Source organism: Fopius arisanus, unplaced genomic scaffold (assembly GCF_000806365.1).
Source record: "Fopius arisanus strain USDA-PBARC FA_bdor unplaced genomic scaffold, ASM80636v1 scaffold00061, whole genome shotgun sequence".
Lineage (NCBI taxonomy): Eukaryota > Metazoa > Arthropoda > Insecta > Hymenoptera > Braconidae > Fopius > Fopius arisanus.
In genome coordinates, this window is record NW_011887800.1 from 620,586 (window position 1) to 638,597 (window position 18,012).

The following is an 18,012-nucleotide window of genomic DNA, read 5'->3' on the forward strand; positions in this document are numbered from 1 at the left end:
CTATTAACTGTACGTTGTATAAAAAATGAGATTACGACCTTGTACAGCCTTGTAATATACACACATAAACTCGTAGTGTATTCAATTTCGATACTTGATAATAAATAATAAATAAATAAAAAGGGGAATATTCAATTGTGACGAAAACAAAAATGTTACATATCTCCTAACATTCTGTCAGGAAGTTATATGATATCAACTACTGACGAAAACTTTATACGTGATGAATTTTTCAAATTAGAAATTAACAAATTCGTAAGAGGGACATTAGAATTCCGGAAAGACAGGTGAAAGTATAACTGAAAGAATTACCCCAGCTAAATGATGAATGGAAATATAAAATTACAGTAGAATCTCTCATTTTCACAAGAGCCAAAAATTCTTATATTTCTATTGTTTTTCATTCTTGTTTTTTTATTGTAATCACCTTGAAAATGACTTATCAGTTTTTTTTAGTTTTTACAAAAAAGTGGATTGATTGTGAAAATGCAAGTAATTTAGAGATTTATTGACAATATGTACGTTCATTCTATTGCAGTTTAGTTCGGAAACGGAAAGATTCACTCTGGTCTCTGTATATTTATTTAACAATCTATGAAAAAGTGAGTTTTGAATTTAGAATTCTTCAGAATCAAATCTAAGATGAAAAAATAAATAATTTCGTCACTTGTATGACTCTGAATAATTACAAGAAATTAAAAAAACTGTAAAGACACATTCAAGATAGAATTACACTAATCTATTTATTGTTTTACAGTTATACTTCGAACCAAATACAAGGAAAATGATGATTTGGATGAATTTGAAGAGGTGAATATAAAAAATTCAATGATTACCGCGACCACTCATCGAACTAGACGATATATCAGACACGTCATCCTTAATTTTCCTACCAATCGTACCCTCACTAAACTCTCTCATATTATCATATTTGCTCATTTTTCTATTAAACGTATCAGACAAATTGATACCATCACTCATTAATAAGCTACCAACATCCGTTCTCCTTTGATTCTCGACATTGTCATTTGCATTTTTCTCATGTTTATCCGACCCCATTGTATTGCTAAGAGTGCGATCGAATTTATTGAGATCATTCTGAATACTCCTCAGTGTATCTGAGTGATGATTACCATATTGTCGTGATAGCGTATTGTTATCATTCTCATACCGTCTTAATTGTGATAAATCATCGTACTTGCGATCATCATTTCTATGTATAATACTACCGCTACCGTTATCAAAGAGGCCAGCATCAATGCAACGTTGATTGAGGCCATCATTGTCATATGCACGCCTATTTAGTTGACTATCGAAGCCTGCTCGTGCTGCTAAATGGAGGTAGTTGTCGTCACCGATTGGTGCTTGTCTGCAACATAAAATTCACAATCAGTCATTGACGAAACTCCACTATTTACAATATTTACAATATATACAAAGGGTTTTGTTTTCTGCAAATCACACCAATAATTATTAATAAATAATGATAAAATATTTCCAGAATCATCTTTCAGTCTGATCTTTCAGTCTGATCCATGGTTTCTCAGAAATTTACGATAGCTTCTCAATTCTGAGATGGTGATCACGTACAGACTTTCTTTTATGAATTTATGAAAGCGGTCTAATGAAGCAATGTACTCACTTGCTCCCATATTTAGTGTCGCGTGCCAATCGCCGGAAGTACGCCCTGTGTTCATGCTGGAGTGCAAAAGCAGCCTCTCTGAGTGCTGTCAGAGTTTTGAAACATGATGGTACATCGTCAATCGGTGAGCCACCACCAGGTAGAACACACATCTCACTGGCCCCATAAACTGCCTGACACTCACAAGCACTCATCAGCGTTTCCAATCGAGCCATGTTGGCTAAAATGAGTGAGTGAATGCGTTGGAGATCACGATCTGGATCCAGAACCATTCTCAAACCCACTTCTAAACCTGGAGACACTTCACTACAACCTGGGGCTACTTCTGACACAGCTCGGCAACTGAAAATCATCATAGACATTACATCATGTCTTTCGAATATTTCTAGCGAATATTTTTATTTTTATTTGACTCCTAGAACTCAGAGCCCTTAGTTCTCTAATTGCACCATTATATTTTAAAGCAAAGATGCAAACATGACGAGTCAACTACCATTCAAAATTTTTCGTACACATTTCGAAATGAAATGAATATAGCGAAAGTCTTATGAAATCCAATACAATAGATGAAATAGATCTTCTATACAATTACATTTATTTAGGCGGCAACATATTGTCCAAAGAAAATGCTCAAGGAAAAATAATATACCCCATCTTATAAAATCCGTAATGAATTATTAATCGTAAGTCATTCTGCTTTGCTAGTATTCTAATGAACTTACCACAACCAATGTCCATTAATGTAGGCACTTGGATGATACTTTTCCAATCTATTGCTATTTGTATGACAGATTTTGGTCAGTATGTCAATCCACTCTTTTTCTTCCACACAATTTCCAGCTTGTACATACAATGCACGCTGGGGCTGAACTATTTGAAACATATTTTTCATCTTGAAAGAATCTTCGTGTAGCCTCTCCACTGCGAGAATTTCTTCTAGTGATATCCTACATAAGGGTTCTTTTCCTGCAATAACATAAGTGATCAAAAATTTGATATCTCATTATTATTAGTTGCTTGATCGATTTACCTTTTGTTTTTGAGTAAGTCAGATCTTGTGTAGTCAGTCTAAAGTATCTTTGTTTAAAATTCTTGCGTCCAAATCTCTTTCTGCCCTGTGCTCTTTTGATCATAATTCTGAAAAGGAGAGCGGACATATAGTATTGCATTTCTTAATTTACTTTGAGTGAGCCCTCAAAGTCGGGAGGAATGAGAAGTGGCAAATTTCTTTGATACTCCTAAAACCAGAATTCACCTTTTCACTGTTAGAAAAAACGGTTCCTAATGATTAGATTTCAAATGCAATTGTACAAATTTATACAGTCCGGTTGCTTGAAACATTGATTTTTCGATTATAAAAAAGTGAAGATTTGCAAATGAAAGAAACTATTATCGTGAGAATATCGTCGAAAAATTAGTCGTTAAAAGTGGAAGTCTACAATCAACAATTAAATCTTTTTAAATCGAAATAATTCAGGAAAATATAACCCTTGCCCTACGATTAAATGTTAATTAATTCAATGTGACCTTTCGGGCTGGTATGCATTCAGCATTGAGAGATTAATTAATTGTCGGAAGTCTTTTTGCCCGCAATAATAATATATGAGATGTGTGTGGATGACTAAAGCAGATCTCATTTGCAATTATATTTGAATTAACTCTACGTTCTGAACAGGCAATTAATAATAATTCCCCTTGCTCTCAAAACTGAAACGAAACGTCAAAATCCAACACATATTCGATGAATTTTCCCGGTGAAGTTCTTGTTAAACATAATTAATTAAATAATTCTCGTATTGAATAGATGTACGATTTTCCAATGAAACTCATTACATCCAATTCGATTTTAATTTATACCAAACGTCTTGGATTTAGTGCAAGAGATTTTCCATTTCACAATCAAAATCCACCAGGAATTCACTCAAGCGACAAAAGATTTCGTTTCACGTAAATAACGAACTTCTCGTCACAATTGATTATTATTGACTATTATTGATTATTTTATGATTTTCGAAATTTCTATTATTTATACAGTTTTTTCAGTGTATCGCCTCGGAGTGCTAACTTGACAATCATGAACCACCCGTCACGCTTGCATAAAAATATACTATTTCCTTGAATACTACTTCGCATTTGGTGTAGAATCACCCAAAAAAAATCTACAAGCCCAGCGAAAAATTGAATTTTTAAATTACAAACCTCTTTCCACAATCAGCAGTGTGCAAAAAAATAAAATAACTTCTATTAACGTATATTAGCGTAGAGTTCTTAAAACGATGGTGACACATGAATATCGATGAAAAAAAATGTCATTACCCTTCTTTCAGCACCACAGGTTGCTCCTGAAGAATTGTAGGCCTCTGTCTAGCCATTCCAGTATTGCTGCTAGTCGATATCAATTCTAGAAACTGCTTCACCGCTTGTATATGTTTTTCTGTATAAAATTCTCTATAGAAAAAAAATAATTTTCTGTATTTGGCATCAGATCTATAAAGATAATTGAATTTAGAATTTTTACCAACCTGTAAACGCCCTCCATGTATTCTTCTTTGCAAACACTGCCAGCACCACCTCTACAGCTCACTAAGTTTCCTAAGCTTTGAATTGTCTTCGAAATGAGGGTGAGTGTTCTGTTCGTCTGTGAATCCTGTGAAATTATTGAGAATACTATTCATTAGCTTCACTCTAAAAAAAAGAAACCTCCAACGATTAGCAAAGTTGCATAAGCACGTGAGGTAAAGTGAATACATCAGTCTTTTTATTTTATTCATATTGATATTCTCAATACAAAGATCCAAAGCACATTGCTAATTTATTAAAAACGCTAACTCGGGTTAGATAACAGCAATAGCATTGTCAACTTGTTCACCAAAATCCAGAATATTGATATAAATATTTATAAAACAATTTAGATTAATGATGAAAATAATAATCTTCACTTTCTAGGAAGAAATTATGGAATGAACATTTCAAATTCCATAAGTGAAATCAAAGTTGAGTGGCATCAAAGCTATTCTAATCGATACTGAAATAGTACTTACAATGGGTTCTGCTGTAATATCGAACAATCTCGGTCCCAAAATAGCCGGTGCGAAGAACCTCAGAAAAATAAAGCCGCTAATAACCGAGTATCTAACTTCCTTATTCTTGGGAAAATGCATAGCTGCGAGTTCTCTCAAGCACCAGAACATCTCACACATCAATGGTGGACACCGTACCCCGGAAGTCGTAATGGCTGTGAAGACCCTCTCAACGTATTCCTTTAAATTAGTCAGATTTGTCTGAATAGTATTTGCATCCTTCACCCTGGTGGGATCAATTTCACATGGTTTTTTCTCGAGAAATACTTGCTCCATGGCAGGTCTAAGGGTACTATGAAGATAATGGAGACCAGCGAGTCTCATTCCTTCATCCATCATTTTACTAACAAGAGTATTGCCTCGAAAAATTGTTGTGGGATCAGTCAGTTTGGATATTTCGTGGCTGGCCAAGGCTCTCATCACCGACACCAATTGCCCATGATGAACAAGAATCCTGACAAGAGGTTGTGCTGCCTCCATCTTACTTGCAACTATTTCTCCAAGAATATAAACAGCTGATGAAGTTATTGGCTGAATTGTCACACTCTGGAGTAGAAGATTTCGTAGGCGATCGTACATTTCTGATGGGAAAACATGATCTGCTGTGTAGTGAATCTTTAATCTGAGGGATCCAAGACAAGGAGGTGTTCCAGTAGGTGCTGAATTACTTATTTTATGTGGTCGATGCTGAGCTGCACGTGGTTGGAGGAAATACCATGCAGTTGTGGTTCTGGTTGGCTGTTTCTGGAGACCTCTCAGAGTCACTCGAACCTCTCCCAAAAATGCTGGAGGTTCTCCCATGCCAGATGATGCGTGCCATAATCCAATTACTGCCTCTCCAACTTCTCCATCAATTGAGTAATGAGAGACATCTTTGTCTTTGGGCTCTGTCAACTCAGGCTCAAACACGAATGTTTCGTCAAAGTAGGGAGAGACGGTTTTCTTTTTAACTTTTGTTCGCTTAGAAATTTGCTTTCCATTGCTGTAGGTAACGGTGACAGTTGCGTATGGATCGCAGCCCCCGTTTTTGATAGTCAATTCAGAGCACTCGATAACTCTTACTGTGAGTTTTGACTGGTAGTTACCAAGTTGAGGCTGAAGACCAAGTTCGAGGTGGGCTTTACCCTGAACTTCAGAGTCTGCGTCAACTGCACGAAGGGGAAACCAGTGCTCCTTATTGTGGTAGGTTGCCAAGTCTTCGCGTTTTATCGCCACCTTTCCAAGGATTTTGTCTTGCTTTATATGTCTGTCTCTATCATACACGTAGATTCCTAAGTACCGGAATTTTCGAGGTACTTCGAATTGAAATTCCTCACCGAAGAATGGGCTGAAACAATCGTTTACTATTAGTGTCATAAAATTTAACGTTCTCCTGGGTGCTACTGGAAGGAGTTTTTGATAAATTTCTTAGCATCAAAAGGATATTGAGAGTATTTCCTGGATGAACCATTTTGAAACTGAACGAGAGGTATCAAAAGAGTCTCCATAGAAATTGTGTCATTATGTTCAATTTCCCAATTTCAAATTGAATCGAATGGTGTAACGAAATATTTAATTTGGATATTTTATTGATACTTATGAATTTATGAGAAATAAAAATGTTTTCACGATGACATTGCGTAAGACGAAGTTATACATGGAAAAAAGGATGCATTAATATTTTTTGGATTTTTAGAAAGTTTTTAAGAATGTTCGATTGAAAACATTTGTTTTCTTCTGGAAAACTGATTTCAAATGAGCACTTATCTATTCCAATTATAATAAATGGTTTACTTGAGAGTTCTCTCCATTGTAGTAGTTCGAAAAATTTCTTCCTGATCGAGGGAAAGTGCACAGTACACATCTCGAGTACCAGGTGATCCATGGCCACGACTCAACAGATTTTTCACTTCACCTATAAATTCAGAATTAAAACATAAATTAGTAACAGAGCCATTTAAAGAATATGATATCATCTCGACAAATCATCTTAATAGCAATTAATTTCCGAAGAAAACCTGATTAACAGTTAATTGTTAAATATTTCCTCTAGTACTTCCCAAAAAAGATAATTTTCAACGGAATTGATCGAATTTATTCGCATAAATCCTCGTCACATCCCTGCAAGAATTAGTTTTCTCAATTCAATAGCGTGATTGTCCAATTTCATTGATGGATTTTCAAGTGGCACTGACACACTGTCAACTTTTGAATTTGTGATGAATTGAATTGAAGTTACTTCTCCATAACGAATATTAAATTCAATGAGGTGTACTCCATTGAGATTGATCACACATGAGTGTTCTGCCTATGGTTTCACCATTGTTTTATGAATTTTCCCCATTAATCATCATTCGATTGGCCGGAAGTCGTTTAACTCAACATAATCCACGCATACACATCATCTTATCGTTTCTTCTGAACAGAAGAGACTCATATCAATGCTTCCCTATACGTACGTCATCACGAATTAAAGAGTAAAAGTTAAATAACACATTGTTGAAGACGCCTCATTATCCCAACAAAAAGTCTTTCCAGGAAAAAAGACTCTTTGCAGTCACAATTTTTAATGAAAACATTCAAAGAAATTCAGGGCATTGGAAAACAACTTGTTACATCCTATCACTTTGTTCTTCGAAATAATTCGACGATATACTTTTCCGTCCTCTAGACACACATCCTTTCATTTTATGGCATTTTCCCATAAAAACTTTCTCATCAATTTTCTCATCAAACACCGCCCATTCTTCCAGTGAATTAATTAAACCAGAACGATAGTTGGGTAAATCGAGTGGAATATTTTAAATTGATTGGTTATTGAAGGTGCGAAATGGGTGGGTTATTATTATCAAGGAAATAAAAACAGGATGTTGCGATTCCGTCGTTTTCTCAGTGCTTCCTTTTATTATCCTACCTATATACGACTTATGCCTACTTTATGTTCCACGAACGGCAACGCCTTGCATCTAAAAACCGCACACGCATCTTTTTTCCCCCCTCATTTCCCATTAATATAAAATCATGAGTTCATTAAAAATTTTCATATACATTCTAATGCCTCTAATATGTTTTCTAATAGTCCAATTAAATATTCACAACAAAAGAGCAATAAAAGGGAACAACACTTCAATGAAAAACAAATAATATTTCCCCAGTTGAAAAATAATGCAAAATTACTTCACATTTTTTCATGACAAAAAAATATTGATGAAATTGAAAATTGCGGAGAGAATCGAGCGAATGAATGAGATAGTCAAATTTTTTTTTTAATAGTTTAGTGAAATAACAAATGATTTGAGTTTTAACTGAATAGATCGGTTGGGAATTCTTTAAAAATGAATGGAATACAAATGTTTAAAAAATGAAAAAAAAGGGGAAAACGTGTGGCTGTGGGCAATGAAGTAGACGTGTAAATAACAACGAAAGAGAATACGACGAGAGCAGGTTCTGGACTGCAATGCCCGAAGCGTAGGAGTTAAAGTGAGGAATCAAGGGAAATGGTAAGTTTACACTGTTCCAAACTGGCATCAATCGTACACAAAAAAAAAATCATCACCATTCTGTCCATCTCAATATCGCTGAAAACGTCATTTTTCCATAATAAAATTTCACTCTTATTGTCTCACCCCGAATAAACAACCGGCATTACAAACAAAAAAGTGGCAAAAAAAAAAATCGAATAAATCATTTGAGGGAACAAATGGTTATTTCGGGTGAAAACGCCACTGAATTTTTGTGTTGTGAGGGATTGGGAATAGAGTGAAGAGAAAAAAAAAGGCGAGTTAGAGGGGAGAAAAGAGAGATAAAAAAGTGAGAAGAGGGTAGAGGGGAGACTCGAGACTCCATTGAACTCGCGTTGACTCGTTTTATAATACACGTTTTTTTTTTTTCCAACACTAAAAAAACCAATGGCTGTATCCGAATGGTGGCCAGTTGAAACTGATAAACACAACAATAGATTGATGAAACACATGTTATATTTGATATTGAATACACGTGATTATGATAATCGTACCGATTTTGATCTTTAGCCTCTCTTCAACGCGAACTAGGCGCGTCTCCTCGGCCATGTTACCTCCATGACACTAGTGAGTGACTGCACGAACGGAGGAGGCGCACGGCACGGCGCACCGCACCGAGAGGCCAGCCCGCTAGCCGCTAGCCCCTAGCCGCCAACCGCCAACCGCCAGCCACCAGCCACCAGTCCAACACCAGCCGCTCATTCTGTGAATGGGTTTTCACCCCAGTGCCGTAACAACTTTCAAATTTACACGTGTAGTACGCCCCACAGGGCCCTCTCACACTTTCTTTGCCACACCACAACAATCCATCTTTTTTGGTTTAAAAAAGAATAACAAAATTTTAAATCGAAATTTTTTCATGTAAATTTCACCCGAATGTTAATTTTGTTATCCATCATTTTCGTTGTTCGGAAAATTTCATAATTTGGCTGGTAATTATGGGGAAGGTTTTGTTTATGTCGAAAGGGGAGAGACTATCGTTTTTTTTTTGATTGTATAATTTTGGCTGGAAATGTAGAATGTTGTGAAACGTGAATATACGGAATTTTCAGTGAATGTGAGTGCATCTTCGATTTTTGAAGGAGAGGCCGTAAAAATAGTAAAGTTCACGCTGGAAATCTGAAATATCGAGAATGATATACTTTTTTCAAAATGAACCAATTTTTTAGAAAATCGTTCTTTCAGATATCTCACAAACTACTTATTTTTTCTTCTTTTTCTTTTCATCCTCGTGTCATAAAAACTCTTCTGTTTCACCAATTTTTATGGTAAATAGTGTCGAATCTCATGACATGTGGAGAAATAGGATTTTTAGGGTCATGAGGGTATGTATGTACGATTACTTTTGTTTTTACTTTTGAATTTTCAGCCAATTCAACACAAATACAGAAAAATTTCTGTATAAAAGTCTGGAATGTAGGTCTGTCACAGCTATATATATGACTTTTTAAACTTTCATCTTTGCTGGTTTGTTTATTTTTCCTGTTTCAATCGCAGTTGCTCTATTAAAAGTGATTGTTCTAATAACTGACACCAATTTGCATCATCTCCACGAAGCTGTTCTCTCACAGCGTCCTACCTATTCTAATACATCCAACAACATATTAAAACTCAATTCATCTATACATTTCCTTGATTCACTCCTAGATGCAATTCACTCGAATATTTTCTCATCTCCAATTTGTAATTCATAATTTCTCATAAAACATCGTTTTGCAAAGGTATGACAAAATATTATATTTAATATATTCATATTCATATTTTTCATGTTTAGTTATTGTATTTATTTAAATTATTTGTTGCTGATTGCATTTTCAAAGGATATGAGGGTCCCTTTCCATTTGAAGTTACGAATGTGTTGGATAAAATGATAAAATATCCAGCGAAATATCCCCATGCATTTTATAACCCACATCTTATCTCAGAGAGCCAATTTATATGTTCGCTCTTGGTCACACATGCGGAATTGTGCGTGTTGGTATGTACGAGTTTAAACTCGTCGCGTGTACTTCCTGAATGGTGCAATGGTCCGTTTCCTCCTATTATCTTAAAAATTTTCAACCCCTTCCTCCCATGAAAAACTTATTTCCCCCAGTTATCATTAATCGTCTTACTCATGGAAAATGATGAGAGGATTTTTTTTTCCCTGCAAATTGTAATGTCATAGTTTGCTCGTTCAGAGAAAGAAATACAGAGTATCGAAGGGGGGAGCAGTTGACGGCATGAAGATAAAAAATATGAATGAATAGCGTGACGGTGTACGTGTGAGCTTAACCGACAACCGTTGTTTGTCATTCAGCACATGTTGAGTGTGTACTACAATTAACTCAACTTTCTGGCGCATGCGTCATAAAATATACGAGATACTGCTCCTACCGAAATTATATATACATTTTATTATTTTCCTTGACACGCTACTGCATAAGGATGTTCGACAACTTTTTAAGAGACATTCAAGGTTTTTTTTTATTTGTCTGGCGAATTATTGATGGGACTGAAGAGAAAAAATATAAAACTTTTGCTTTTTGTCGTTGTTTAATTGCTTACGAAGTTTCGCGATGGTGCGATTATTTTCACGTGATTTTTATATTTTGTCATTCTTTTTGAAGGTTTAGAAAGAGTGCAGGAAAATGTTCGCACCACTTTGAATTTTGGTGAGCTATTAAATAATGAGATCATGAGAAAACGTAAAAGTTATATTTCACGTCAATCCCATCAATAATTTTCAGAAAAATATCAAAAACGTGAATTTTGGAGGAAAGGGTTTAGAACAACCATAAGTACTAATTATTGACAAATTATTTTCATCTCCATCTGTTCTAAACTCAATGATAAGAATCACGAAAGATTGGAGAAAAAAATTATAACGCTAATTATTTTCCTGGTGTATAAAATTCTGTAAAGTGTGTACTTCAATTTTCCAGAGTCTGGAGAAGCTAAAATATTCATAATTAATTAATATAATATAATGAGTGAGCTTTGTCAATGTTTTCTCTCCAATGTTCCGTAATTCCTGAAATCGGGTACTAATTATTCCTCAAAATTCATTTGACCACCTTGTTGTGTTTGCACATACATTACTGGTGGAACATTTTCTCAATTCATTCATTCACTTTCTTCTGGTAGCAACTCATTAGAATATTTATTGTAGAGGAAAGGAGTGAGTTTAAACTTGCTCCACATACACATGTACATAGTACGTTCAATGAGTTTTACGGTATTGGTCTGCACTCGTTCATCAGTCGTTTCATTCGCGATTAATATGTTAATCGGTCGTGCGTATCAATGGCTTTAATCAATATTCATTCATTCAAGTGTGAATTCATGTGTGTAAGTATGTTCCTTGTATTTTTAATAGTTAATAAATGGGTGTGTTAACTCCGATGGAGAAATTGTGCGTAATAATTATTTGTTTAATAAATATTATAGATATGCTGCAGGATTTGTCCGTCCTTTATTTGAATTCTATTTGATGTGTGGTATTTTCGATTTTTTAATGAAATTTATGCAGGAAAATGTGAGTTCACATTCACGAATTGAAAATTTTTCTTTTTTAGCTAGGCGAGGCAACCCAGGAAATAATTCAAATGCTTAGTGATACATGAAACATCGGTTTCAAGAACTGCACAATGAGTGGGCATCGAAATTGCTATTTGTTGAAACAAACCTAGATGAATTTTAGTAGATGTGGAAGCATTTCATCATTGGAAATTTAAATAAGAGTCAAAATTTCTTACCGATACTAAAATTCCTCAAAATCTATGAAGAAAAATCGGCACAAGATTTAAGTTAACTTCATTTCGTCGTTTTTTCGAAAGATTTTAAAATTCTCAATTTTTAGGCTTATAGATTGTGATTACCGTTATGTACAACGCCATTTTCTGCTTGACATTGTTCTAAGGAGTAATTGCTGATATCTTTTCATTTTTAATGGTTCTTGAAAATTCAAGGGAAACCTTGGATTAAATTGGCGTGGAAAAATATACCGTTTTTACGTTTTATCATTATTCAATGAGTCGCAAATTTTCATAGCCGCACATTTATTTTATTCTTTTATCTTTTATCTTTTATATTCTTTTTGGTGAAGTTTTGCGAATTATTGCAAAAAATTACTGAGAACGCGGAAAATTCTTCTACAATAATACAACTTAAAAACGATATATTTTTTAGTGTCATTTTTGTCAACCGTTTCTCCGCAATTTATAAAAAAGGAAAAATAGGAAATATCGGTAATAACTCGTTAATTTTCCCTTCCAGAACCTTTGAAAATTGTCAAAATTAACGAGAATACTAGAAAGTGTATTAAATTTTCATTGTCGATTACGTTTGATGCCAACTGTAAGAATAACATGGAAAAATAGTTCATCAGATTGCAGCAATTGAGTCAAGAATAAAGTGTAATTGAGATATCTCAATCATCATCATCAGTTAGAAAGGAGAAGGAAAAACTGAAAACAATAGGATCATTGAGTCGCCCCATTTACGCAAGAGATGGACTCATGTTTGATATTTTTTTCACTCTACCATTCTCCTCTGCTACTTCTGTGAGTACTTCACTCAGAAAGATAACAGACAATTCCGAGAGGGAGACTTAAAAACTCTCTTTTTCCATTATCTGATACATTTTTCTCTCAAGCTTTCACAATTTCTCAACATTTTGTAATTCCTCTTAGTCAATTATATCATGGGAGTATTTTGTTTCCCTCTTAATGCGTGAGATTGGGGAACATGGGAAAAAAAAATAATAATTGTCGAGACTTTTTGTGTGTGAATTAGATCATGAATTTACCTGTTTACGGCGTCTAGGTGCAGCGAATCACTCATGAAGAAATTGTTTAATATGCCTTGACGATTAGAAGAAAATCAAATTAGTGGTTGAGTGGGTCTAATTGTCATCACAGCGGGCCCAATAGTGTGATGGAAAAGCAGTGAAAATACTAAACTCACAAAATAAAATTCAATTCAATTGCTCGAAGTGCTGAACGAGATGATTCGAATCAGGAGGTAATTGTTTTTATCTCATCATCACATATTGTATAATGATCGTATTTCCAAAGTTTGCGTCATTAGTTGGAGCATATATTTTTTGAATAGATTTAAAATATATATAAGTTCTATTAGTGATATAGGGATAATTACCATAATTGGAATAAATGCATAATATACTTGGATGAAGGCACAACCCACTAACATTTAAATCTACTCATCTAATCCATGTTCTCCTATTTTGTTTTTTTTTCTATATAAAAAAAGTACATAAAGTTTAATGACAACAATTAATCGAAGGAAATTATTTGATTTTTCTTACTGATTTAAATGCTGTAGTAATAATAGATGATTTAGGAATCCAAATTGGAAACTTACTAACCCAAAGCAATTTTTTATGGAAAAGCTTTTGTGGTTGTGATAAATTAAGTCTAAGATCTAGCCGCACATGACTTGACGCACAAAATCCTCGTAATTGATGTTACCCTGAGAATCTTCATGCCCAGCTAGGAGGGTCTCTACCTCTTCATCGCTCAGTTTTTCACCTGTAAACAAAGGGACAGAATTTTAGAAAATTATGATACAATTTAATTTAAATTTAGTGGGTCATCTGTGACAGTTGCAGTTAAGAAATTAATAAATTAATAAAAAATTGGGGCCCTATTCGACCAGATTGAATGAGTATTAACACGAATGGGACTACAAGATGGATAGATTATATATTCTATATATTATCCAACTGAAATGCTTGAATTATAATAATGAAAATGCTGAAATGTGTTAAACAATGAAAAGTCATTGCATGAAAAAAAAAGTATTCAAATATATTTTTTCATCCATCCATTACTTTTAAGATTCGGTGAAGATTTTAGGAAAATTCACAATACTTCGGATAAACGTAGAAAAAATGTTGCGCCACTGTGACAGTTGGTTAATCGAATAAGGATATAATTATTAATTTAAGAATTAAAGAACGGTATATTGTTTCGCATCATTCTAATTAATGATATGCCAGGCATGTGCAAAAAGACATGAAAAGTCGTGGGGAGGCAGTAATAAATCCTTAGAATGTACCTGAAGGGAGAGAAAAATCAATGAATCTATGGGTCAATTGGATAATGATTAATTCTAAGATACAACTGATCTGAAAGTTAAATTTTACTCTTGCAATGATATGCCGTCTAGCCAGACATGGTAAAATCGAACTGCAATCTTTATCTCTAACCTCAAAACTGGAAAACGATTATTTCTCTATATGTCTGTGTATTATTTGCAGTCTCTGAAGGAATTATTGTTGATTTATCAAATTCTGTAATAATATCGAATTCGATCTGAAATATTTTTCGTAGTTTAACTGAAGCTCTGCTGATGCTACTTTCAATAGAAAATGACTCCAACAATCGACTAAATTAAAGAACAATTCCATATTTTGAGATTGTTGAGAAAATCAAAGTGTTTGATTATATTCTATTTATTCTCTGATCTCGTCATTTTTATCGATATCTTTCGTAATTTTTTTCGTTTGATAAGGGTGCGTTAATTAAATTGCTAATTAAATGGCATTCTATTGTAAACTGCTAATTGTCTTCCCGGGTTTATATCAGAATCTCAACAGAGATGAATAATTTATGTATTATCTTCTACACTTTACCGCACGATTAATGAAATGAATATTCACCTAGAGTCGTCAAAAGATGTCGCAGTTCAGCCGAGGAAATGAAACCATTACCATCCTTGTCGAAGTGACGCAATCCCTCAATGAAGTCATCAGCAGTATCTGAAGTTCGGGCTTTGCTAATTGCTTGGTAAATCGGAAGGAAAACTTCGAAGCTTATGCGCTCATCGGGTTTGTGCTGATGCGTAAATTTTTTCACGTCACTTTCGGTGGGATTCTGGCCCAGGGCCCTTAGGGCATCACCAATCTGCGAGACGTGGATCTTCCCGTCTCCACGGCTATCAAAAAGCTGGAAGGCTTCTTGAAACTCTGGCAAAATAAAAGACGTGTATACAATCATTATTTTATTCTCTTTGAGTTACTTTTTTCATATTATTATACATTAAAGCTAAATTGTTGATCATTCATCGCTGATAGTTTCACATCAATACTTTAAAAAAAGTGTTAAACTAGGAAATAGTCCCCTAAATCCCCTTTTTTTCGAGGCCAGTGTTCAGTCAACTTCTCTAAATTGAAGGAACATAGTAAGATTTTCATAGGCAGCTTTTTGGAGCTCTCATTTATTTCTATAAAAAATGTTCATGGAAAACAATTGATATTTTCCTTCAGTTCCGAGATATTGGCTAAAAACTGGCCTCGAAGAAAAATATATTTATCCTAGTTTATCACTTCGCTTTTTAATTCAGCTTGGCATGCGAATGAAGTGTAGAAAAGAATTTAAAAACCAAGTAATGCATGTGAAAATTGGAATGAATTCCGATTTGAGTTTTAAATGAATTTCGGCAAATGTAGGGCCAGACGAAGAAATTTTCATGAAGACGTTTCCAATAATCATATTTAACTTCTCATTTGAATCTTGAATTGTGTTGATAAATGACTATCGGAAATGGTGATAGATTTATCAAATCATAATTGACTATAATTAACTGATTTATCAAAAAAGTAACTTTTGATTCAATGAAATATTTACCGTCCATAGAGGAGAGCATCCTATTCGTAAGTTCTTGATAACTAACGTACATTATCACGTGAAATTATCAAGAAAAAAAAGTTCAGCGAATTAAAAAAAAATGAAGAAATGATATTGTCAAAATCTCAACATGTACTGCGTTAGGATGCCAATGTTATAGCCGCAAGAAAATACCGAGTGCACTGAGAAATCTACAGACTGAGTCAAGATTCACATGAAAAAGGTATAAGTGTTGAAATAACAGTCCATAAATGGCAATGCTCAGTGAATAAACGAGCAACACTGGGGTTGTGTCTAAAAAGGGAAGGATACTCTTGACCTCAATTGAAGAAAAGAGTCGCCGTAAGGAGATATTTAAATAAGGGAACACGATCAAATCGGTTCTCATTGACATGAACAATTTTGGATACACCAAGACGTTCACTTACCCGCCAGCTGATCCTCTGAGTACGACGCCTGAAATTCAACAGATTCATTTTATTAATTTTATCGCACATCAAATTGGGGAAATACTGCTGATTTAACCTCAATAAAATTAACAAATTGTGAAGTACTTACCATTGTATCAACTTGTTTGAGATTGTGAACCCTAAAACTCGTGTTATTCCTCGTGATGAAAATTTATGGGGCAGATTAATTACCGATTTATTGAATAATAAATGTACCACAGGTGATGGACTCCGAGTTTCGATGATCCGTTGTTGGATACGTTAATAGTGTAGTGACTTATAATGTCGCCATACTGAGAATCCGGGATATGAGTCACTGTTCAAGCATTTCATATTTTGTGGTGATCATGCAGGAAAATTTCTCAACAGTGATTGACCTCAATTATCGTCACTCATATGGAGAAAAATACAGCAGCAATATTTGTTGTAAAATTTTCTTAGTACGTGCTCCAATTTTTTATTTTCAGAACATTGTTAGGGCATTGGGTTCGCTTGTATAGGAATGCATGTACAAACACGAATAACATCTGTGTTTGTGAGGAAGTGACAGTGCCCTCTTGGGACGATTTAAATCAGAAGGCGGAAAAGGTTTTGAGTGTAGAAATATCTTTTACTGATACAATTTTAAGATACATGAAATTAATATATTACACAAAATAGATTTATAACATTTAGAAGGTCGTCATGGATTGGGTAGGAAGAATTCCTTTTTCTCTAATAAACAATAATTTACAATGAAACGTCCAGTTCTTCGGTAGATTACTCGATACGGACTTTGTATTAGTTTTTTACGTTTCTTATATTTCGTTTAGAAAAACTTATTTATGTCCGATACTCAATTTTGTTTTTAATGTCGAATAGCCAGTGGCAAGTATTTGAATGATATTGAATGAATATTTGAGTTGATCCTGTACCGTTCGCTTTGAACTTTTCGGTTTCTATTCCTAATGAAGGACTTATACTATTTTGAGATACAAGTGCAAAAAAGAGAACTTCTTTACACTTGTATTTTGAATACAGGGCGATTAACCCTACGAATAACGAGAAAATTTGTAAAGAAGATTTAATCAACGTACACTTTTTATAATGTGAAATTATATTAGCATATGGGATAGATTCGAATTAGATTATAGAATTCCGATATCGGGGAAACGGCTGATATTGAAGTTCTATTTTTTTCTTTGAATTCTTGTTATTTTTTGAAGGATTATTGTAGAGTGAAATTGAGCATTTCCACTAATGTCTTTTAACCAGTTGGTTACAGATATGTTTTAGAGTACAAATTATATTTATTTCATGAATATGTTCATGCTTTATTTTTTCATAGTCATATCATTTGGGTATCACTTCCGCGCTGTCTTGCATTCAATTTGTTTTTCGATCTTTGAAAAATCTAGTTGAACTTGGAATTTTACAATTAGTCATCTGTAGATTTAATCGGCTCAGTTTGGCTTTATGATACGATATATAATTTTCACTACATGTTTCCAATGCCGTGAAAAAGGTCCACTTTGTCGCTTCTAATTTCCGCTATATTCGCGATTTTTTCTTTCCACTTCTGATTCAATTCAATGTTAGATTGATTTAAAGCTCGGGTGGATCATCTAGAAAAGATCATTTACTCCGAAATTCGGATTCCTAATTACTTTGGCAATTAATCTTTTTTTTCAATAATTGTTAGCTAGCGTTCTAGCGGTTGTCAACAACTAG

General features: G+C 34.2%; 3 protein-coding genes and 1 long non-coding RNA gene across 6 annotated transcripts in view; 1 reads left to right on the plus strand and 3 right to left on the minus strand.

Moving 5' to 3' along the window:
- Positions 1–179: 179 nt before the first annotated feature.
- Positions 180–8,795, minus strand: RasGAP1 (Ras GTPase activating protein 1). 2 transcript variants are annotated; one of them, XM_011308646.1, is made up of 10 exons: positions 8,717–8,795; positions 6,496–6,616; positions 4,684–6,049; positions 4,165–4,289; positions 3,959–4,090; positions 3,842–3,883; positions 2,673–2,779; positions 2,365–2,608; positions 1,643–1,984; positions 180–1,369 (listed from the first exon to the last, which is right to left on the minus strand). In XM_011308646.1, the coding sequence occupies exons 1-10, from the start codon at positions 8,769–8,771 to the stop codon at positions 826–828; spliced, it is 3,078 nt and encodes a 1,025-aa protein (XP_011306948.1). In that variant the 5' UTR covers positions 8,772–8,795; the 3' UTR covers positions 180–825. The 2 variants fall into 2 exon arrangements, with proteins under 2 accessions (XP_011306948.1, XP_011306950.1); XM_011308648.1 differs by lacking the exon at positions 3,842–3,883.
- Positions 8,011–13,487, plus strand: LOC105268810 (uncharacterized). The gene is made up of 2 exons (XR_892382.1): positions 8,011–8,201; positions 8,733–13,487. It is a non-coding gene; the product is annotated as an uncharacterized lncRNA (long non-coding RNA).
- Positions 13,367–16,792, minus strand: Mlc-c (Myosin light chain cytoplasmic). Of its 2 annotated transcripts, XM_011308645.1 has the most exons (4): positions 16,412–16,792; positions 16,282–16,309; positions 14,887–15,192; positions 13,367–13,753 (listed from the first exon to the last, which is right to left on the minus strand). In XM_011308645.1, exons 1-4 carry the CDS (start codon positions 16,412–16,414, stop codon positions 13,647–13,649), a joined length of 444 nt encoding a protein of 147 aa, XP_011306947.1. In that variant the 5' UTR covers positions 16,415–16,792; the 3' UTR covers positions 13,367–13,646. The 2 variants fall into 2 exon arrangements, with proteins under 2 accessions (XP_011306947.1, XP_011306946.1); XM_011308644.1 differs by lacking the exons at positions 16,282–16,309; positions 16,412–16,792 and adding an exon at positions 15,854–16,051.
- A 535-nt stretch (positions 16,793–17,327) lies between these two features.
- Positions 17,328–18,012, minus strand: part of LOC105268831 (WD repeat, SAM and U-box domain-containing protein 1-like) — an 11,540-nt gene continuing 10,855 nt past the window's right edge. Inside the window, exon 11 of the mRNA XM_011308678.1 lies at positions 17,328–17,333. Within this exon, the coding sequence (XP_011306980.1) occupies positions 17,328–17,333 (6 nt within the window). The remainder of the gene's footprint in view (positions 17,334–18,012) is intronic.